Source organism: Sinohyriopsis cumingii, unplaced genomic scaffold (assembly GCF_028554795.1).
Source record: "Sinohyriopsis cumingii isolate HCF-2022 unplaced genomic scaffold, ASM2855479v2 utg003239l, whole genome shotgun sequence".
Taxonomy (NCBI): Eukaryota; Metazoa; Mollusca; class Bivalvia; order Unionida; family Unionidae; genus Sinohyriopsis; species Sinohyriopsis cumingii.
Genome location: NW_028316431.1, coordinates 234,065 through 258,410, shown reverse-complemented (window position 1 = coordinate 258,410; position 24,346 = coordinate 234,065). Strand labels below are relative to the sequence as shown.

Below are 24,346 nucleotides of genomic sequence, written 5' to 3'. Positions count from 1 at the left end.
CAATTTCTAATTCTACCTACGGCTTAATTATATAAAAAATACATTAACAAGAAACAAAGTAACTGACTGTATGATTTATTCCAAACTTAATTCACAAGCGCAGATTCATCTTTACACAACAACAACATTATTAACGCGCACATAACTCCTCCCAGATAAATTTTAACTTAGTCGCGCGCTACTCATAACTTTCGAAAGAAACCGCGATTTGGTCTACTTAAAGTTGAAATTTGGAGTCATATTGTGAATAATGCGCACTGCAATAACTTTTCCATTTGATCTGGAATGAATAGATATTTGGTATTTTTGTTGATTCTACGAAATTTCGTGATTATGGACTGAATTTATCTGTGACAATTCTACATGAAATACATCAGATTGAAGCAGCAAGAGAGAAACGTAATGACATCTGCAAGTGCGTTTCTGTTATGTCATGATTGTTTGAAATCATAATGTGGGGAAAATATGAAGTCTTGCAATTATCAAAAAGGAGCTATGGAATTTAATGTTTATTTCATTTTGAGTGCAGTAATTGCACATGGAATATAGTCGAACTTACAGTACAATTTCGAAATGTGTAATCAAGCTTGAGAACCCATGACATGACTCATGTAAATCGGATTTGCAGAACTAAGAAAGTATATTTTGAGGAAATTCAGGATGTAAAACTGAAAGTATATGTTTGCCATTCTTATTACCAGCTAAAGGAGACAGTTTATGCCTCGCCACTTGCATGTTATTTGTAGGTATCCATCAATTTTATGAAATCTGGCGTCTGTCACCCCACGAAACCGAACCATTGCATCAAAAACGTTAACGCGGAATGTAGCAAAGCAGCTGGTATGTGGCAGTCCACGAAACATCTGCTTTAGTTCATTCAGAAACAAATTTAATCAACCAAAACGTAAACCGCCTACTACGTGAGTGTACATGATTTGTTTGCAAATCAAAAGTGTTGACGTCTGCGTCCATTGTTTGTTTACAGTAGAGAGTAGTTCCTTTATGAGTGCAATATGAAGTTGCACGCGAGTTCAATATCGTAAAATACTGAACGATTCTGACAACGAAAAGTTAACGGAGAAAAGAAATGAGCATTTAATAATATGTCGTTTCAGCTAACAAAACCTTACATAGTGCTGTAATCGTTTTCAAGAAACTATATCAGAGATAGATCGTATATAAACGTCTCGGACTAGGTTGAGAACGACAGTTTTTCTCTAGACCTAAAAAGTAAAAGAAATACATTATGTAGTTATGTATTCTAAAACTTTCATCTTAATAACACATCGAACTGGTCATTTGACTTATTAACCATAAATACTAGTTTAAATGTGTTGTTCAATAGCAACCGCCTACGCCACTAGGCAAACTTGACTGAATTATCGTAAAGACAGGTACGGTTAATGTTTATGGCGTGTTGTTGTTGTTGTTGATGTTGGGTTTAATGCCATTTTTCAGCACACGATAGGCATTCCAGTATTAATGCATAGATCCTAAATGACTAGTGAAGCTCCGCCCCCTTAGAGACTGTTACTGCGAACCCCAAGCTTCCCATTAAAATGGCTGAAATCATCACAGAATACAGGCACCATGTCAGATTCTCTCTCGCGTATTCCCGATAATATTTCACTTAAATACCTTCCTGATCAAGAGAAGCTTTCCAGTAAAGTGTTGCAGAAGGGTTTGAACTACTTTACGCAAGGATATATACACGAAATCAAAGTTTTGGAGTTTGAAAATAAGATTTCGCGTAGAAGCGAGATGCTGGCCATCTATGAAGAAGAACCAGCCTCCGCACCGTCTGCACATCGAAATTACGGAGGAAAAGTGTGAAGATGCATACTGTTCATGTAAAGCTGGGTAAGATTTAATGTTTTGTATTTCTTATGAGCTATGTTTAATGTTTGAACTGTTTAATACCCTGAAATAATGGCAACTGTTATAGTATAAGTCGTGCAGGTCATGTAGGCGTTCGGTACCGACTATTTAATGTGTTATTTTTTACAATTTGATTGCACATACATTAAAATGGCGAGCATTCACTTTATCTGGATCCTCATACATCCATTTTTTTTTAGAATGTCATTATATACACACTGTTCGAGAAGAACATTCGGCAAAAACAAATGTTAAATTACGTAAATGGATATATTTGGATGAGGTCAACCTAAAGGTGTTAGCGTGCTGTAATCTCACAACGAAAGCTGCAGCTGTTGATAATAAAAATCGTAGTATCATGTTAGCTGTTGATTTCACCAAAGGTCCTTTTCTCTTCACCCAGTTTATTACCTGGCCACCTTTGTAAATTTCCACAGTGATCAATAATTTTAGTCAAAAGTTATCCATACACGACGTCACGTAATTTGGGCGGAATATTTTGTACCCCGGCCCCGTGATAAAAACTCAGCCCCCTCGTTAGATGTCACAATGCTTTGACACTCCCAACCAATAAAAATTGTCAAAATCAATATTGGTTTGAAATCCCTTTGCATTTGAAAAACATCACGACACTGCATTCTAAATTATTTATCTGGTAGATGGCGCTGGTGTTGGTTTTGTGACATCACCAATAGCATTCTTTTAACTAATTAATGTGTATGATATCTGATAAATATATATGTATTGTTGCAGGGTCAGTGGGCATTGCTCCCATGTAGTAGGGCTAATTAAGTCCCTACAGGGTTTCAAACTACATAACTTCACCACTGTTCCTGACCAGTTGAGCAGCACAAGCTTACCTCAGCAATGGCATGTGCCAAGGGGATCGAAAATAAAACCAGTGCCACTTAACCATGTTGTGGTTGCTAGAATAACAGAGAGTAGGAAAAGAAAGCCAGTGGTTTGCCAGACAGATATAAACAAAAAGTATGAATTTAAAATACAAATAATTTACCAACAGAAATACTTGTTTAAAATCTGGTTGTAGATGGAACATAGAGTTAACTATTTATTACTTCCAGATTAAAATAAACATGACAAACAATATAGCTTTAATAATTTGTTTTTATTCATCATGCTGATACAACATACTTGAATTGATATGTAATAGAAAAATATTCATGTAAATCTACAATATAAGGTCATCAAATTGAATAAGTAATAAGGTGTGCATTTAAAATATGTGCAAAAATTATAGATGAAGTAAACAAAAAAACAACATTGTTTAACACGATTATTTCATTACATTTCTTTTTACATTTAGAGTACCGAAATTGGATGAAAAGGACATGTCTCATCTCTCTAGTCTGAAGGGAACACAGTGCAGAATTGCACCAAACATTCCTAAATTATCAACACCTCTAGGAGACGTGCAGATCGGGTCAATATTATCGTATCAGGTACTATCCAATCATAGTATATTCAGTGTTCATCCTTAACAAAAACATCTTGAAAAAGTGTTAGAAGACAACACACTGTCCATATTTTGTTGGCCTTTTGAAACAAAGATGTAGGAATACAATGTGATAAAAGTTTGTATGTTTTAACTTTACATATGAGACGTTCTATATGTACCCTTTGTTTGGCAATTTTGTTAGTCAAAAGTGTCTCGGAAGCTGTAATTTGCCTACTTGCCGATGCGAATGGTGGAATGTTTATTTTCAAACCAAGTTCACTTATTTCTTTTGCAATGTTAAAACCTTTGTCTACCATTATGGCATCTCCTTCTTTAATATAACCAATTGATTTTAGTGTTTTAAGCATATCATAAAAACCAGATTGTTCTGTGATAGATTTATCTGAAATTGATCCTGTAAATAATTCTGAAACAAACATTACACAACCATAAGGATCACAACCTATCAACCCCTTTAGAGTTGTTGCAGATTTATAATCACTATATAACTGGCTCTGTAGGCAAAGTGCACTTGGAATTTGAGTTTTAATTTCAGTTCCATCTATAATAATAATGGTAGTGGGAAAATCTTTCCTATATTCAGATAGCATGTTTTTTATTATAGTATCTCTATGTGGCCAAACTGAAAGCTGGCCAAGTTTTAAATACATAAGATCGAGCCATGTGTTAAACACAACACTAGCTGACTGTGCAGAGAGTCCAAACCATGTGGCCAAATCTTTTAAACCAAAACCATGCCTAAGCCTACATATTGTTAAAAACAGTCCATCTTCCTGGATAAGGCTTTTTGTATCCCTTCGTCCTGGTCCATATTTGACTGGACACTCTATAGGGGCTAGAAAGGCCAATAGAGCTAAAAACCTTATGTATGTGATTCCTGTATAGTATTTAAACAAATTTTTCAATGTGTTTTCTTTATACTTCACAATTGCTACACTCAATGTTTGTTTCTTGGCAATTATTTTCTTCAGATGTTGAATTTCTTTATCTTTTGATGACACTTCAGGTTGAAGCTCTTGTATCTTTTTTGAACTATTTGACAATTTGAGCCTTAGATCCTGATTCTCAGCTGCAACTGCTAACATATTCATTGCTGATATCCCTGAAAAAAATAAGAAAAGTATTTATTTTCTTCATTTCAGACAAAGTACCTGAGGGAAACTACACAAATAACTCAGGACTGTGGTAATACATCTGTGACAAGGGCTTCTCCAGTCTGTTTACCAAATGAGTTCAAACCACTCAATGAGAACACAAAGTGCATAAATCCATGTGACACTGAGGTACAGACAAGAAATCAGGCCTTGTCGGATCACTGGTTTCATGAGAGAAAAGACAGACTTACATCATCTAATTTTGGAAAAGTAATATCAAGGAAATCTAAACCCAGTGAAAAGTTTATTAACAGTTTTTTTTTTCAAAAAATGACGTGAAAGCCAAAGCTCTTGAATACGGTAAAAGACATGAGAAAACTGCTAAAGAAAAGTATCTTGAATTGTATCCGTCTAGGCATTTCCATGAGTGTGGCTTTGTTGTTAATAATGACTTTTCATTTTTGGGTGCCTCGCCTGATGGGAAACTGTGTGACAATGGAGTATGTGGAATTGTGGAAATTAAATGCCCCTTCTCTGCTAGAAAAATGACCATTGAAAAGGCATGCAGTGATATACTAGATTTCTATTTACAGAAGGATGAACATGTATCATTAAAGAAGACACACAGTTACTATGCACAGATTCAAGGCCAGCTTATGGTTATAGGTTGTGAATTTTGTGAATTCATTGTTTACACACAGGAGGATATGTATGTGGAAAGAATTAAACCAGACATTCCATTTATGACTTCAATGTTACAAAAGTTATCTGAATTTTACAGAGATTATGCAATTCCACATCTGCAATCCTCAGAATAAAATGCTTACATGGGTTTTCAGTCTGTGTAGACACCCCTGACTCACAATTCATATATGGACTGTTCAATCTGTAAGAAATAAATAGTTATGCACAATGATGTTAGTCAACAAGTAGTTTTCATATATATATATATATATATATATATATATATATATATATATATATATATATATATGTACCAGGGGTAAGTATGTATTTTTTAATTGATTGTGAAGTATAAGCAATATAATTGAAACACTTTTCAAAGAGTATCAGTTCATTAACTTGCTAGCTTTGCATATTTACTTTACGATTAATGTCTGAATTTATTCTGAAATTAAACTTGTTAAATTTCATATGTAAAAGATTAATAAAGCTAGACATATTCTGTGAGTTACTTGGCACTTACGTGGTCATGTTTTCTTCCAAATGCAGGCATTTGCATTTATGTTGACTGGTTTCATTTTGTTGTGAAGAAGCTCTCTTCACTGGAAGTTTTCTTGCTGGCATAGTACGTGAACCATCAGCTTGAATGGGGTCTGGGTAATTCTCATTTGGTCCATTTCCTCCAACAAAGTGCTGAAAAATATGTATATTTACAAAACAATGCATTATACAACAATCAAAAAAGCAAATCAGATTTGACATTTTATATTAATATCAGCAAAGAAACATTTTATATCTTTATTTTAATTTAGATGTATGGACAATGTAGTCTGAAATAAAGAATTTTTATTCTTATTTATAACCTAGTCATAACATAAATATATGCTCCATTATACATGCTCTGACAATAACCCATGGTATTAATCTGTTGTTAATTCCTTCAATACAAGATAAAAATATCAAGAGGGCTGGTTTGGGATAAATGTATACTTATAATTAAAGCACTAGTATTACAGGGTGACATGGATGCCCGAGTGGTCAAAGACTATCACCTTTACTGGTTACTGCCATCTCACATACGTCCACATTGGTTCCGATTTTGGGCTTGGCCAATGTGGGTATGTAAAAAAGCTTTTTAGTAGCTTCCCGTGAGTATCCGGTTCTTCCCGGGGTTTTCTTCCACGTGATAAACCTGCCCGCCATGAATAGCATATGACGTACTGAAAAAATGTAGTTAACCCATGATAACAACAATTACATAAACCAGCTTTACGAAATGTGTATTAGATATTTTTTCTATTTAACATTACTTTCTAGAATACTACATATACTTATTTACTATAGTGAAATCTAAACTGAATTACCTTTGAGCAAACGGCCTTGTGTTGGTTTACTCTGGAGATATTAAGCTGTTCGTGCGGTCGACCACACGCTTTGATCCATCGTTTCACCTTTTCCAAATCACGTTTCGGAGTTGGAAAACGAATAAAACGGCCTCCTTCCAACCTTTCCGGATATCTCTCATCTGCATTGCATGTTCCCCATGCACATCGAAGCACCATTTTGCCAATATATCCCAAAAATCACGAAAGTCTGTAAAGCAGCTGTATTCTCACCACACGTTTGTTTGTGGGTAAAACATGGCGGATGTTACCGTAGCACCGGACGCTCTTATCCGATTGGTCAATATATGTGGATTTGATTGACAGGTCGGATCTATGCATGGTGGAGGAAGAACCCGGGAAAACCCCGGGAAGAACCACCGACCCACGAGAAGCTACTGACAAGCTTTCTCACATACCCACATTGGCCGAATCCTAGACTCGAACCCACGCAGACAGAGGTGAAATGGTAGTGATCCGTAACGGACAGCGCTTTAGACCACTCGGCCACTCGGGGCCCCTGTTTATGGCGTGTCGTAATATTAGTAATGTCTCATAATGTTGATTTTCTTTCTGGACATTAGTTGCCGTTTGGAGCCTCCTATTGCATGTTCTTTCAACACTAATTTCGCCATACCTTTCACTTCCGTTGGTCATGTATTCATTATTTTGAAACACACTCTTGGAATAACCGATAAAAGTCGTTTATAGCTTTCGCATGAAACAGCAGAATCATGGCTGTTTTAATCGAGTGTGTGTGTGTGTGTGTGTGTGTGTGTGTGTGTGTGTGTGTGAAATGAATTTGTCTATGTACCGAATAATACATTGAACAATTAGTTAATGTAACAGAAGATCAGATTCACATCAGGCAGTTTTATCCCTAGATCTTGATGTGATTCCTTTTTACCTCTGTTCAAGACCGCTCCTGTGGCCTAGTGGTTAGAGCATCCGCCTCGGATGCATGAGTTCGTGGGTTCGATCCCCGGCCGAGTCATACCAAAGACTTATAAATTTGGTACTAACATCTGCCTCGCTTGGCGCTCAGCATTAATATCATACAGGTTAGAGAATATCCACTCGTGTGTAGCAGACACACTCGCATGACGACCTAGTAATTAATTCTCATGTATCTACACAGTCATTCCGGATTCCTATGAAAGGAATCAAGGTATATATAATTAATTGTAGAGGATTATTAATATACACCAGACAGAACGGAAAGTGCTATCCCTGAATTCTATAGAAGGATGATTGCAAATAGTAGGCAGAATTAATATTTTAATACAAATAATACTAGCATACAGGTTAGAGAACTTTTAATTCCTACTCTACGGAGATTCGAACCCTTGTCTCTTAATTACTAGGTCATGTTGATTCTACTGAAAGTCGTAGTAGTGCTTTAAGTCACACCGCCCTACGTGTTCCTGAAATGACGTGATATGGCCTAAGAACGATAATTTATTAACGATTCAAGGAGCAGATACAAAAAGGACTTGACGTGAACCAGGTGTGGTTGTTGGTTCCGCTTTCTTTCTGCTACTTAGTTTAAGATAATATAAGAAACAGCTTTAGAAGTGAACAAGGAAAGAAGCTATTATAAAAATCACGAGTGTAAGATAGTCCATTATTCATCAAAATGTGATAATTGCACACACATTTCTCCGCAATATGTACGTGCATATATCGAACGATTTTTTGGACACCACTTGCTAGTATATACCACGATTCTTGAGTTACAGCCGGCTGAAGCCCCCTTTAGACGAGCTGTACAGCATGTATCCTTTAGACGATCTGTAAAGTATGTACCCTTTAGACTGTCTGTAAAGCATGTACCCTTTAGACGATCTGTAAAAGTATGTACCTTTTAGACAATCTGTACTGCATGTATCCTTTAGACGATCTGTAAAAGTATGTATCCTTTTGTCGATCTGTACAGCATGTCCTGTGTAAATTTCGAAATAACCGGACTGCATCATAAAATAATCGGGTGTACCATCAGTATCAAACTACCAATCAAATGTTTTCATTGCTCGTCAGAAGTATTTGGTCGTTTGACCAATGTACATATGGCGGAATGTTAAGCGATTGTCACTTAATCGCTATCATGGTTCAACAAAAACGCACTACATTACAAAACGAGGGACTAACTGACAGTTTTCTGGGCAAAATGTGTTACAATATAATGTTGGCTGGACGTGTTGTTTCCGGCCTTGTAAATGATATAGTTTACTTGTTTGTGGTATTAATGTCTTTTTGCAGTTGCAATTTTGATCGGATTTGTAAGTAAAATATATAGCAGAATGAAAATCCTTTAATTGGCATTGTCGTTACTTTAACAAGGTATAATGTATCAATTCATGCAATCATTTGAATCATTACAAGTGTTGTTGTTGTTGTTGTAGGGTTTAACGCCATTTTTCAGCACACGATAGGCTATACATGGCGGCCAGTATTAGTGGTGGAGGAAGAACCCGGGAAAACCCCGGAAAGAACCACCGACCCACGAGAAGCTACCGGCAAGCTTTCTCACATACCCACATTAGCCGAATCCGAGACTCGAACCCACGCAGACAGAGGTGAGATGGCAATGATCCGTAACGGACAGCGCTTTAGACCACTCGGCCACTCGGGGCCCCGAATCGTTACAAGTGAGTTCTTTGTTTATTTCATGGGTCAAATAGGTTTCATGACGTTTCGAACATCCACAATTTGTCTTCGCTTTTCATTTAAAGGATCCTATCGTTTCGCTACGGACTTTAATCAGCCTTCTGAATATTATAATTTTCTATGTGGTCATTAATGCTAGAGATAAATTCTGGTTTAAAAGATTAAGGGTGATTTCTTTAAATTGTTATTATATCCAACCATACAAACCACTAATGAAAAATAACCGTCATCGGTCAAAATATTGCTATCTCTTAAAACAAGCATCTCAGATATGGTGCCCGACTTTCATAGAAATGCACCAATGTTTGCCAGTAACACCAGCATCCAAAGCCAAATTTTTTCCCCGTATAATGGCATCTCTTATAAGCATTCATGTCCATTATATTTGCTACAATTAAACCCTTTAAATAGATGCTATAATCCAGTGCTGTCTAACCTATTTGACACCATGGGCCTCTGAAATTTTTTCTTGAAGCCGAGGGCTGCAGCAGAAAACTTAAAAGCAGCGACTATAAACATTATTCACAACTGTTTATCATTATTAGGATTTATTGTAATAATGTATGTATGCTTTGTAATAGTTCAGCGCACAAACGTATAGCAATGAAAGTTTAATTTTATTTATTTGCGGCTGATATTCAGTAACTGCTGCCCCCATTAGATGTTCGTCAATCAAAGGGTTTCGTTTCTTTTACTTGATATAGGTCATTGCAAAAATTACAGCTTCACAGACCTAGGTACTTCCAAACATTGTCAATATTTTTTACATCATTACGATATGTGTGGAAATTCATCAGAAGAAACATATGTAATTCAGAACTCAGTTGGCGGCGTATCCTTGTGTTTGTCACGAAGAGCCATATTATGTTGCATTTCAATTATTTCAAGCTGCAATGCACCTTCATCTCCTCCCAGTAACTGCATCTGTGTGGCTACGATAGAAATATCACATGTGAATGGATTTTCAACAAAAAGTAGCAGAGGAGTCAAACTGCGAATGTCTTTGAAACGAGCAGATAATTACGATTTTAACTTTCTATTTACTTGAACTTGTCATAATTTTATTTTTGGAAGTATCATCAAGATTTCTCTACATATAAATCAGTTATGTTAGGTAAGATTCATCGATTGCATTTTGGACACTAATTTATAGATGCAATTCTCGCGCTCTTGAAAGACAGCTGCAGAGTAAGAAAAGAATTATGACTTTTCGTGATGACATTAAATTAAAGATGGTGTATTTTTTCAGTATATATATTTTTCTGACTTTATTTATCCAGTCATTAAATCATCAATTTACCACCTGCATTGGAAAAGTGTTGTGGTGAGTTATTTAATTACCTTGACGAATGCACAGTTCGCTCTCCCCGATAAGGCAGACAAGTCTAATGATTTTATTGGAAACTTGGGTCCGACAATAGTTAAACCGATTCAGAGTAAGCTATCATAATACATAATTTTATCTGTCTAAATTGTAATTAGATGTATAAATAGTTTCTCTGTGTATCAATCTCCCCGTGAATGACACCGGTAGCAAATTACAATTTTTGGTTCGCAATGAAAAATAATGTTTATAATAAATTGAAAATGGATTTTACAAAAGCAGGCAACCTTTCTGATTAAATGGTCAATTTCTTCAAACGAGATATGAAATTACAAAATGACGCAGTTGGCAAAGGCTTATTTAAATAATTACATCTCATAATCTATGTACATGTATTCGGATGTCATATCTGGAATCTCATTTGCGGTGGGGTTTGAAGATGAAATTGAAACTTTCTCATCAAACACTTATACTTTATCACACGTTGAAAAGCTTAGAGTTTTTTTCAAGACTTACATTCAACTTTTCTGTCAGATAATATGCAGGGCCGGCGCTACCGTATAGGCAAACTAGGCAGCCGCCTAGGGCACTGATTTCAAGGGAGCGCATTTTTTAAAAAAATGTATTGTTTATAAATTTTGAAATTGGTTGGGGAGGGGGGCCAGAATCTAACCTTGCCTAGGGCGCCAGATAGTCTGGCTGGGTCTGGCGCCGGCCCTGATGATATGCATGCTATAGAAAGACTACTATAAGGTGTCCCACAAACAACAATTATCTGATTCATATCTCTCTTTCACACACGCACCCACACATATATACACACGCGAACAATCACACGTATATATACACAAGTATAAAGTGGTTATGTTTACTTGCCTTTGGATGTACATTACGTTAATACAATAGAGAATGTCAGTTAAAAATAAATTCCAAATTACAAAATTGTGTTTCAGGTATTAGCTTTTTAAAATTATTTTTGGGGAGTTGAACCAGTCTAATTATCTCAACAATATATACCCGTGTAGGTTCGATCTCTAGTGTCATCTTCAACAACTGACCTCCTTGTATGTTGTTTGGACTCTGGTGACCCATCCAAGCACAATCACATTTAACTATAGTCTTGTGCGCATCTAATATAATTGGAGACTGAGTTTGTCTTTTTCTTTGTGGGGTGTTCTTGATTGAATATAATGATTGTGCGGTTACCACCGCCTCGGGTAAGACATTTAAAGAATCAATAATTATAATCGAAAATCAGTTTTCCTTCTCCTAACCCCTGATTTCTGGGCGACCTGCTTTTAGAACTACTTCAAAACACTTATCTGTGCCATTTATAACTTGCAAAACCTGGATAATATGCTTCCTTCTCTATAAATTGTTTTTTTTTAACCCAGTATTAGTAATCTTACAATGTAGGTCTAGTTCAATAAGAAGCTTTGTTGTTCCTCTCTGAAGTTTGAACTTCATCAATATCATTCTTGCAGAATATTCAGTATCCACGGCTTTATGAAACAATGGTAGCAAGATATCTTTATGAAACAATAGCAGTACTACATCTTTATGAAACAATGGCAATACGTATATTTGCTCATGTATATAAAAGATCGTTTAATAGATCCACACAAAATAATTGTTTTCTTTGCACAAATTGCTATGTAGCTTTTTGGCCAATTTTACACAGAGATACCCTTTTACCATTAATCTCATTAACCTTTTGTTCGTTGTAGATTTTGTTAGATCTCCTTGCAGCTGGATTCCATATCCATAACCTCGTATTTTAATGCAAAATTTCAACTACCATTTAGTAAACCATTGGTATATTCTGTTCCTTTAATTTCAGTAAGTTTTAGCAATCCGACTCAACACAATTGCTCTCATTTTTATTTTTGCTCTATCTCTCATGCCCCTCTCTTATATTTTTCTACTGTTCTCCCATTGTTTATCTTTTTGCCCTTTATTCTGACTATATTGACCATCCCGTTCAATCCAACTAATTTTATTTATGAAATTCTGATCAACAACTCTCACCACTTAAAACCTAGTAATTGTCACTAAAACAAATCGAATCTGGATATATTTGCTGACTCCAATAACTCTTAATAATATAAGACTAAGAGCATACGTAATAGATCACTTTTCACCAGTTCTGGAAATTATTATTTGTTATCAATACTAAAGTCATCTTTGGTTGCAATTTAACCTAAGATTCTTTGCTGTTTCTATATCAGGTTCGTCTCTCACTAGATGCACCAAAATTATAATCTTTTACTTAATCAAAGAAATTATTTTTAGGATAGTTTTACGCTTTAAATTGGACCCATTAATATCTCCGTACTGCCATAGTATTTTGCCGATGATCTTGACTCTCTCTGAGGTGATGATAGAGTTGTTAATGATGGTAGTAGCTGTTGTTGCTATGTGATGTTTCTGATGTTGAATAGGGATCTATTATATGATCCTCAGAAATGCTTGTCCAAACACCTCTCTTCATTCAGATATTATATTTAAGGGACAGTCAATCACCCGGGCCAACACGTAACGCGGACAAGTGTGATTTACAGCATTTGTAATTACATGCATCTATTGAGCCCCAATACCATCGAACGTTTGTATCCAAAGATGCATCTTTGTCCGTTATATATTGGTAATCGCCACATAGGGCCAGCTGCATTTCTTCTGCATTGTGTTTTCTTTTAAACGCTCATTTGACACTAGTCGAGGGTACGTAACTCGGGCTATTCTTTTGATCTGACAACAGTTACCCTCGTAATGGGGTTTACAATTCACAATTTCCTAAGGACCAGCCATTTATATTTCCTGGTATTGTGAGACGGGGCGCGTGGGATTTTTTGAGGGGTGGGTGGGGAAGAGGCGGAAATCAGACTCTCAAACAGCTCAAGTAAACTAATCTTCCGCTTATACTAAGGTGAGAAAATTATTACATCTGTTATTATAGTTGCAAAATAAAATTAACGATTTCGAAGTAAAAATTAAAGAAAAATATTCTGATCCGAAAGAAAATCCCACCACCAACACAGGAAAAATGGTTGGTCCCTTAGTACGTTATTAGTTCAAGTGTGTAAATTTGTATATTAGTTTAAGCAGTTTCCGAGCGCTCTTGACTAGTCAACCATCATAAATTGTACCTGGTATGAAGTAAATAAATAGGTGTTCCTCGGTGAGATTAGACAGGTCGACATAGGTAAATCGGAATAAGTAAACGGCGCAGAGTTAGTTTTAAGCACCTTAAGAACAAGGTCTTTCTCCGACAGATATAGGAATGCCGTCCGCCGCTGTCAACACAATGGTAAGCACATTTTATCTTCGTATCTTGACATGCCAAATTCTATACTCGTATAGGGTTTCAGTAATGATTCATCTCCGTTTCCTCTTCGCCCTATGTACATAATATTTTATTATGCAAGTCACGTATTACCACAATAGGTAAACTTGTAGCTTGTACAGAGATGGTTTTGTGAGTGGAAATACTCAGCAAAATGTAGAGAGAAGAACAACAAGCTGGCAAAATCAATCTGACCCCTATGTTTTATACACAGGATTCGCCTTGGGTTCAAAACCGTAATTTATTCGTGTACAGCTACTTTTTGAAACATCCCATGTATAAAATAGCATACAAGTGTGTTGTTAATTAGACAAATGTCAAGGTCAACCCGAATTGTTAATACATACATCCCATTCTACAGTGTAGTAATAAAACATGGCATACGAACAATTGAAGTGACATTTACCTCGATACAATCAAGTTGTACGGTTTCCATTTTATTATTTCGTAAGAAATGTAGGTACCTTTTGTTTAAAAAATTATCTATTATAGTCTGTGATCTCCAACTGCTTGTTTCCTCAGAAAGTTTGCTTAAAGTGAGATTGAAATGCCTTTTAAACAATATATGCTGGGTTTTTCTGTCTGTTGTTTTCTTGATTTTTTATTGGGCTGGGTTCTATATTTTTGTTTATTGGGGTTTTTTAACTTAAAGAATACTGTAACTGTAAGTAATCTTTATTTTTAGCATTATTAAATAAATGTCAAAATACACATGATGTCCAGGTATGTCAGAAACGTTTCGTAAATGCAAATACTATTATGTAAAGTAAAAATCACGTTTATATCACGCGGCTTTAAAACAAAACTTCATCTATTTTTAGCACCTCTGACCCCGAAGTCCAAGGTGTCATATTACCGTGTATCAAACCTGTGAACTTTTTACCTTTCCGATTTTCATTGGAAAGGTATCTACCTCGCATACCCTTGTTTCGTGACTAAATGTTAAACTATTGCTCTGCTCGACGCTTGACGGAAATATGTCGGGAATCACCGGCATTAATATAAGGTACTATGGTGCTGTGCACGCCTCGAATAGAGAAGCTGGAGCCTAGAGTCACAAAGAAATGCATTGCTATTAATATCGAATTACATACAAATTGTGTCCCTAACTTGCTAGCGTGTACTAGAGGATATTTTCATGCAAACTCATTAGCAGATTTGAGCCAATAATTCACTCAGCAAATAAATATATCTGCATGGCCGACCAGCTGGCACCTGATCCCAGAAAATTCGAGCAAATTTTGTTTTTATGGGAAAGACAAATCCAGCTGAATCATGACTAATATAGAAACCAACAGAAAACCAACCTTTTGATATTTTTAAAGTGCTCTATAATATTGTCAATGAACTTAAAGTATTTTATTTGAAATATCAAACATCCATTAACAAAAACTATGTCTTTCAGTATGACAGAAAATGACGTCAGTAAAGGAATAATTTAAATCTGTCTCTTCCTTCTTACGATGCCGAGATCTTAGTGACCTGCGATAATTTATAATCAGATTCATGCAATCGGATACATTCTTAGAATTGAATACTCTTATAATTGGATACATCCTCAAAATGTAATACTATTAGGATTGGATTCATTCTTAGGATTAAATATTTTTTAATCGGATACATTCTAAAATTTGAATTCTGAGGTACCTCTTCAGATAGTCCCACATGTAAGACCTTGACGCTGATATTTATGTAATCCTACATGTAAGACCTTGACGCTGATATTTATGTGGTCCCACATGTAAGACCTTGTCGCTGATATTTATGTAGTCCCACATGTAAGACCTTGACGCTGATATTTATGTAGTCCCACATGTAAGACCTTGACGCTGATATTTATGTAGTCCTACATGTAAGACCTTGACGCTGATATTTATGTAGTCCTACATGTAAGACCTTGACGCTGATATTTATGTAGTCCTACATGTAAGACCTTGAAGCTGATATTTATGTAGTCCTACATGCAAGACCTTGAAGCTGATATTTATGTAGTCCCACATGTAAGACCTTGACGCTGATATTTATGTAGTCCTATATGTAAGACCTTGACGCTGATATTTATGTTGTGGGCGTCGAGGTCTTACAGCCTAACTAACGGCGCTGTGTAGCATGTTTTGATGTCGACTAACATCGTTACGAAAGTTAAATTTTCAGGAATATTTCACACAACTGACTACTAAAATAACGACGCTTTTCTACAAAGTAAAGTCATGTTCCTGAAACTTTGATTACTCATTCCGATGTCAACGACATTGGAACACGCTACATAAAGCCGTTATTTGGATAGTAAGACATAGCACTAAAACAAAAACAACATGTGCTATATCTTACATTGTAGGACTACTCTTCAGAGATCTGCACTTTTGCATTGAGTTGAAAATCTCTCAAGAACGTATGTCCAAGCGATTGGATGGCGCAGAAATGTTCCATCCCTATTACCAGTTCACGAAAACGACGGCAAAAGGCGTGAGGTCAAAGAAAGCCTCGTCTCAACAGTCTGGAAGAGCATACTGTTCTGTTGACAGCCTAATCGCGTTGGTATAAAGGGTTTTGAGCTGCCAATGCTGCCCCACGGTAACCCGTTTGCCGAATGGAGGATTCCTTATACTGACTTTTATAAACCGGCATGTTCGTCAGACGTAACAAAATATGTGGAATGAAAAATCCTCAAACAAATTTAAGAACGCTAAACCCACTATTAAATAGTGGCATTCCTAGTATAGAACAAATCTCAGTGATGAAGTGGTATTGTGCTGATCTTGTATTGGACACAAACAAACCGCAGAGATGAGGTGGTATTGTGCTGATCTCGTATTGGACACAAATCGCAGAGATGATGTGGTATTGTGCTATCTCGTATTGGACACAAATCGCAGAGATGAGGTGGTATTGTGCTGATCTCGTATTGGACACAAACAAATCGCAGAGATGAGGTGGTATTGTGCTAATCTCGTATTGGACACAAACACATCTGACTCATGCATAGCTCTTGCAGGGTGAACCTTGACCAGAGTGCATTCCCTGCCAGAGATCTCTGATTGTGGAACACATTCTTGTGGAGTGTGTCGACTCCACCGTTTGAAACACACCATTTGATCTGAACTGCAAGGAGAAACTGTTTGAAAATGTACCGCGCGAGAAAATCTTCAAATTAACTGATTGAAGGACTGCGATTTATATAACAAATTTTACTATTTTGTTCAAGGATTTTATGTGTTACTTCATCTTTAATTTTCTTTAATTTTTAAAACTCGTTTACGTTTTTATATTTTATCTTCTTGTACTTCATGTTTACGCTATTTGGAAGGGTTTATCTTCCTAAATGATTGCGTAATCTATTTTATATACATTTTTTCAAATTTGCCTTTTGTTGGCACTATATGGTCACTATGGTACTGAGGTACCGTTAACAACACTACATACATACATACATACATACATACATACATACATACATACATACATACTTGCATACATACATACATATATACATACGTACGTACATACATACATACTTACATAAATACATACGTACGTACATACATACATATATACATACGTACGTACATACATGCATATACATACATACGTACGTACATACATACATACGTACATACATACATACATACATACATACATGCATGCATGCATACATACATACATACATACGTACATACATACATACACACACATGCATACGTACATACATACATACGTACATACATACATACATACGTCAGTCAGTCAGTCATACATACGTACATACATATATACATCCATACATACATACTTGCATACTTGCATACATACATACATACGTACGTACGTACATACATACATACATACTTACATAAATACATACATTCGTACGTACATACATACATATATACATACGTACGTACCCACATACATACATACATACATACATACATACATACATACATACATAGTACATGAATCAATGGACATGAAACAAATCCAATGGTGTAGGATGACCTCGTTTTTATGTATATATGAATTTCCAGATTGACGAGAAATTTCTTAGCATTTTGTCACAAATTATTTTCCGGATGTGGAATGCTAGATTAGTGATCAACATCAAATACTATTGTTTGTGTATTTTATTTCCTGGATGCTTGCTAAAGAGTTTTATAGCAAATGCCGACATATTATTTTATATGCGACATTTGAATAGGACTACGGTTTATACCGACTTTTTACCAAGATCTAAGAAGCATCTCCCTTACAACAATGAATTTGTCAGTACGTACAAGACACTTATAACTACTGAAAATAAACAAAACCAGGATTAATCCTTTAGAAAAGTATCAATGAGGACACGGGGGAATGGGGAAATATTACACGAAACATAAACTCAAACAAAATAAGACATTTTTCTGTTCTTTCACGCTTTTAACTGGATACAAATGCGAAGGTATGTGCTACGAATGAACCAACAGAAAATTATGTTGAATGTTCGCCTGTACATAATCTAAAAACATGGCATAACCAGTTCAGCAAGAAATGGTGGTCATTACAACCACTGTTTACTTGGGCGGGGGGGGGGGGTAGCATAAGTGACAATATGAATGCGCATATGAAAATGCATGACTATCTGTGCAACAGTGTCTAGGAAACTGAGTTACAAACGATAAAGGGTGTCTGGTGGTGGTGTTGCTATGTTGTTTTGTTCAGTGCAAGATAGCTATAAATAGCGGCCAGTAAAACTGGTGGAGGAAGAACTCGGAAAAACACCTTGAAGAACTACCTACCCACGGAAAGCAATTGGCAAGCTTTCTAACATATTCACATTGACCGAGCCCAAGACTCGAACCCACACGGATATAGGTGTGATGACAATGATCGGCAAAGGCGAGCACATTAGACCACTCGGCCACCCAGGGCCCTAAAGGGTGTCCGGCGCAATTTACTAAAACATTTATGTATTGTTGTATATCTAAATACAGAGTCGTTGGGAGGGGAGAGAGAGAGAGAGAGAGAGACGTACATTTTCATTCTGTGCTTCTTCAAGTTTCACCCCTAACGTGAACTGCTAACATTGATAATGGAAAATTTACACAAATCATGTAAATGGGCCGACCCCATAAAGTCGCAGGTGTATTTGAGCAGACACTATAAAATTCATGTCTGATTGAAAAATGATGTCCATAAAGCAGACAAGATATCTTTGAAGCAAATTATTGTTAGTTTCCTTTTAGAGCATGGATGGGGATGACGGCTATTTTTTACCTTTTTGCGATCCCCCTGTTCTCCCTACCATGCATGCACAGGAAACAAAGGGTACATGATACCATCGATAAAACAGAGTTTTGTCGTGTACACTGTATTTTGTCTTCGCAGAGAGACGGGTAAAGTATTCAGCTACCACAATGTAAATTTGCCTTGCATCTGACGTAGACAGAGAGATTATTGTGAGCAAAAATTTAAATACAAGAAGACGTAATGAGACAACGTCAAAAAGAAAGGTAAATAAGGAAATAGAAGAGAAAAACGCGCTGAATAGAAACCTCACGCACACACAAAGATGGTGAGCAAATAATAATCATGCAAAGATATTTGTTTCCATCATTTGGCCTAAAATAAATACATTATAAGACGGTGAGTAATAGATCCATTTCAAAGTTTTAAGACTGTGATAAGTGGAGATAGCCTGAATGATCGGAACAGTTTAACTATTTGTTGCGTATATTTTGAACGATGAAAGAAAAGGTAATTCGAAGTTTCAGACTCAAAGCCAGAAGAGTGTGGCTGGTCTTTTGATTCCGAATCAAGTACATCACTTTTGAAATTACTACAGTTGTACATGAGCTTACTTACTAATGTTCAGGTTTCTATCAATTGCTCCAAAAGTTTGCTTAACCAGTATCGTCTCATTTCTTACATTATCCCAAAGATGGACATTGGCGGAAAGCAGATGGAAGTGTATTGCTACATTTAATTGTGAATTTATTGAAAACTGAAGCAAAATGTTCGAGCCTTTACGGTTTAAGAGTTATCAAATCATTATTTTAAATAGAGTCATTTGATATGTCCCCTGCCACAAGTTAAAAGAATTTCTTGTAGATATATAGTTGCCACGTTATTTACAGTTTTATTATTTACATCACTGAACATCACGGTTGGCGTTTACCATGTCAAATTTGATCGGCTTTACCTAGGCCCGCATCTTACACGCTGTCATTGCTCTCGTGAAACGTGTGCTGTATCGTCCAGCAAACATGGATCACAGTGACCTCCTTTCACGCCAGGGTAACTATATCTTTGTTTCGTTTAGGGTCCTATCCCCAACATTACTGCCTATATCGACATGAACCTTGGTATGTATATGCACTAATTCAAAAGAGTACTAACAACTGTAGCAAAACGTTTGATCATCGTGACATACTTTCCCATGCCCCATTTATCATATTGATTGGGGTGGGGATTTCTGTGCTGTTTTCTTTTAATGTCAATTAACCGCTGACGTAAATGTATGTATTGTTGTGAAACATTATTTATGTCGATATGATTTTCTTAGTTAACCCATAATTACTTACTGGATAATGGCGTAAAGCAAATGAAATATGTAAGGAATTTACTTGGTGGTTTAATTACTTTTTTCAGTATGTCAGATAACAAATACACGTGTTTTACTATTTTGAGCTAGATTGTGTCAGTCTATATGAAACTGATTTACATATATTTCATTCTCGCACCAATATTCAGGAGTTGGAATGTTACGACAACCCATCGTTTAGCGATCGTGACAGGAAAGAAGTTGGACTAGACGACATTAGCAAGCCGGTGGATCAGCCCATCGGTGAGATAACATTTGGGAATCGAAAAAAAGACATTTCCTCGGCCCCTGAGATGGCACTCGAAGACAAAATTAAGCTCGGATGTCTGATCGGCTTGCCAACCATATTCTTTATATTAGCTATCATTCTCACAGCTACATACAACTGACAGTAAGTCACTTACCCTCCTCCACAAACATATATCCCTCCCTCTCTCTCTCTCTCTCCTTGAGAAACTCGCTCACCATTTGTATCCTTTCTTTCTTTCTTTTTTAAAAGTAGTTTCTAACTCATAATATACCTGGTCACAGCGATGACGTGTTAATCGAAGACCCTTCATTGCAAAACTGCATAGGATTATCCTCGAGGCAATTTCACCTCTCAACTTCAACAACCCCCCCCCCCCCACTCTCTCTCTCTCTCTCATGGTTTTGAAAAATACAATCAATTTCTTAATCCTCAGAATATAGTCATCAAGGACTCGGGTTGATGCTTTAAATCAATGCAGTTTAGATAAATAAACAAACTGGAATAATAGCAGCAATTCTTTAACGCTGTAGAAACTGATAAACGCGTTGCAGGGTTGGAAAATTACCACCGATAATACTCTTTTCCTTCCTTCTTCTTTTCTTCCTCCCTTTCTGTCATCATCATCATCATTTCGTTTTTTGTTTTCTTCTTTTGTGAGTCACACTTTATATCCAAGTTATTATATATGTTTACATATTGCGCACAGCATACTGAATACATGGACAATGACCAGCTTCATGTTGAAATAATTTCGCATTATTTTCAGATAGGCGTCACGTCCGCGATGGCTGTATATGTGAAGATGCATCTCAGCTCAGACGTGTCCCCCACTGAAGAATGCTGATCAAACGCCAAGAATTTGAAAATGAAATGGCAATGTGTACATAAGTAAAATATTAATGAACATTGCCATTTCATTAGGATATGTCTCTTTCCACATTACACCCATCACATTGCATACGGTATCGCCAGCAATAATAACTCTGTGCAATTTGTAGTGTTCTAAAGTTGCTTGTTTTCATAAATCTTTTTTTCTAGGGTGGGCGAGTAAAACTTCAACGGAGGTGACTTATTTTTTTGTGGGGGGAGGGGGGCAAACATATAGTGGTCAGCTATTTTTAAAGTAAAACTATTTCCCAGGTTTTCTTCATCGGTTATACTATTTAAAAATGACCTCGTATGTATTAGATATTATTTTTTTTAAAAACGTTTAACTCCCTTTATTTTCTTGTTTGATTGATGAGTATTTTGGGTTATATACTATACGGCTTGGCCTTGCTTCAGATGTGAACCTCTTAAAAGAATGCTAGCTCCGCCAGGTCATTTTCACTTCCTGGACTTTAGAGGTAAATTGTAAAAACAAAAAGAGCCAATAATTTTCTTTTACATTTTATATATTTGGTAATTCATTCACTGCACTTTCAGAAGCTGGTACTAGCTAGTCTGGCAATTTTAATTTTCCTTATTTTAATAACTGCTGAAGATAAGCACATAAAAGCAGTCATTTTGGTCAGCTGTGTGCTTAGATCATGTACGATTTTCATAAGTACAATATCCAGTTAAAATTTAACCACAGTACATGAAAGTAATATATATGTTTGCCAAAATTATTTCCAATGTGCATGATGCAAATGCAAACAACTTCACCTTACACATTTCACTCTCTCAGAAGATCATAATATATGTAGAGTGCCCCCATTTATGTCCAAGTTTTTTTCTGGTATGTAATGGAAAAGTCCAAAGATGTTATAATTGACTCATCACACTCATTTCCATCTGCTATTTCTGTGAGATGAGAATATGCCTTCAATGTATGTCTGCACAGTAAATTACATACATATCTTTTGTTCGTCGGATATTCTGCTGTAGAAAAAGACACCCCACTCAATTCTGCACACTGGTTATTTCTAGGATTGGATTCCTTGTAGGACTGACCGAAAAATTTTGAATTATAATTACAGTTTGACGCATTTGCGACTTCTCGGTGAATACTTCTTTTTTAAAAAACCGAAGCGGTCCGAACGTCATCATACATTTGTGGTATGAGGCACTAACATCGAAGCCATGGCTGGACAGCGTGAAACGACGTATTTCCAAAACTTAAAAAACGTGACAATGAAAGCACTCCAGTAAGCATGGAAAATTTTGTTTTGCAAAAGCAAATAATAACACATCCGACGCAGAATTTGACTTAATTCACTTTACAATCAAGACATATATTAGACTGACCAGAGCAATTCATCATAACAAAGTAATGGGGCCACATGTTGGAAACTCTTGCTAGACTCTTAACATGCGTAGCTGGGTGACATAGGAATAATACACAAACTTGTACTGTATTTTGCCACTTGCATCTGAGTGGTAAAAAAGTCCAATATTTTCGCAGACATAGCCTCGACATGGTCAATGCAATTTGGTTCTCTGTATGGATAATACAAATTCAAGTATCCCCATACAAAGCAAACATTCCTATTTTTGTTTGATTATGTACATTTCACTTGTTACTCAGACGTGTATATTGTCCTGGTTTTCTATAAACTTCTATGCTTCAGATTTGTTTTGTTTGTGTTTTATCATCCTCTGACAAAGAGCTCTAAGGATTGAAGCTGTTTTGTAACTGCCACTTCCAACTATTGTCCCGCCAGCAATATAAGCATAATTTTACATTTTGTTGCTGTTGGCATGAATGTTAACCTATTGCAGGTAGCTCAGTTTTGTCAGGATAATTGATGGGTGCACTCATCGTGGAGGGTTCTCTTCACCATGAGCAAAACTAGGTTTTTAAACCAAGAGAAAATGTTAATTTTTTTAAAAAATTTCAGTTCAGTTTTTCTGACTGTTATCGGTAATGAAACTTTATGGATCTATCCAATATTGAAGGATACTAGGATACCATCTGCCAGAAGTAGGTCATGATGTCTAGGCCACTGTTAAGTACCTTTTATACTCAAGCAATGTCGTTAAGGTTTTTGCATTTAGCTTCGTTTCTCTGACACCGTTGAATGTAATCATGAAACTTCATCCTGGAGGTTACTAACCACCACAAGCAAAAGCAACTGTAATTTGCTGTTCAAGCTACAGTGATTATGTTCAAATTTTGCATTTAACTTAAGTTTCTCTAATACTGCTGTATGTATGGTATATGAAACATAACATCTTGGAGGGTACTAGTCACTATGGGCAAAGTTGGTTATAGTGACCTACTTTTCATGTTCTAATGACTACATTTTTTTAATTTAGCTCTATTACTTGGACTGTATTGTGTGTACAGCCAATGAATTGATGTATATTTATCTTAGGAATATTTTAATCATCTCTTTCTCTCGTCAGTGATGTAGTTTTTCTTACTCCAGTGACTATGCAAAGACTTTGGATTACAATGACCAAAATTACTATTTTCTTTTTTAAAAAAATCAGCAACTGGATAAAGTAGCCTGATTATGGTATGATGGCCTGCAAATACTTCAAAAACTTATATTTATATGGTTTAGTGACCCACATGTAAAAGGAAACAATTATGAAGTTCTGCAATAAAAGTTTACCAGAAAATTACCTATCCTAGTTTCTGACCTTACCAGACCCTATGCCCTAGGTAAGTATCAACAGATTCCCTGTAATTGTTAATACAATCGACAAGGAATAGGTTTACAAATGAAGAATGCAGAACCAA

At 36.1% G+C, this 24,346-nt stretch overlaps 2 protein-coding genes and 1 long non-coding RNA gene across 3 annotated transcripts; 2 read left to right on the top strand and 1 right to left on the bottom strand.

Moving 5' to 3' along the window:
- Nucleotides 1-1,488: 1,488 nt before the first annotated feature.
- LOC149769844 (uncharacterized) lies at nt 1,489-4,922 on the top strand. Its single transcript, XM_089949756.1, has 4 exons — nt 1,489-1,860; nt 2,632-2,865; nt 3,203-3,338; nt 4,498-4,922. The coding sequence occupies exons 1-4, from the start codon at nt 1,775-1,777 to the stop codon at nt 4,786-4,788; spliced, it is 747 nt and encodes a 248-aa protein (XP_089805882.1). The 5' UTR covers nt 1,489-1,774; the 3' UTR covers nt 4,789-4,922.
- LOC149769843 (uncharacterized) lies at nt 2,986-6,834 on the bottom strand. The gene is made up of 4 exons (XM_089949755.1): nt 6,498-6,834; nt 5,657-5,826; nt 5,277-5,335; nt 2,986-4,457 (listed from the first exon to the last, which is right to left on the bottom strand). Exons 1-4 carry the CDS (start codon nt 6,693-6,695, stop codon nt 3,361-3,363), a joined length of 1,524 nt encoding a protein of 507 aa, XP_089805881.1. The 5' UTR covers nt 6,696-6,834; the 3' UTR covers nt 2,986-3,360.
- A 6,686-nt stretch (nt 6,835-13,520) lies between these two features.
- LOC149769842 (uncharacterized) lies at nt 13,521-23,227 on the top strand. The gene is made up of 3 exons (XR_016419052.1): nt 13,521-13,813; nt 20,576-20,817; nt 21,443-23,227. It is a non-coding gene; the product is annotated as an uncharacterized LOC149769842 (long non-coding RNA).
- Nucleotides 23,228-24,346: the final 1,119 nt, after the last annotated feature.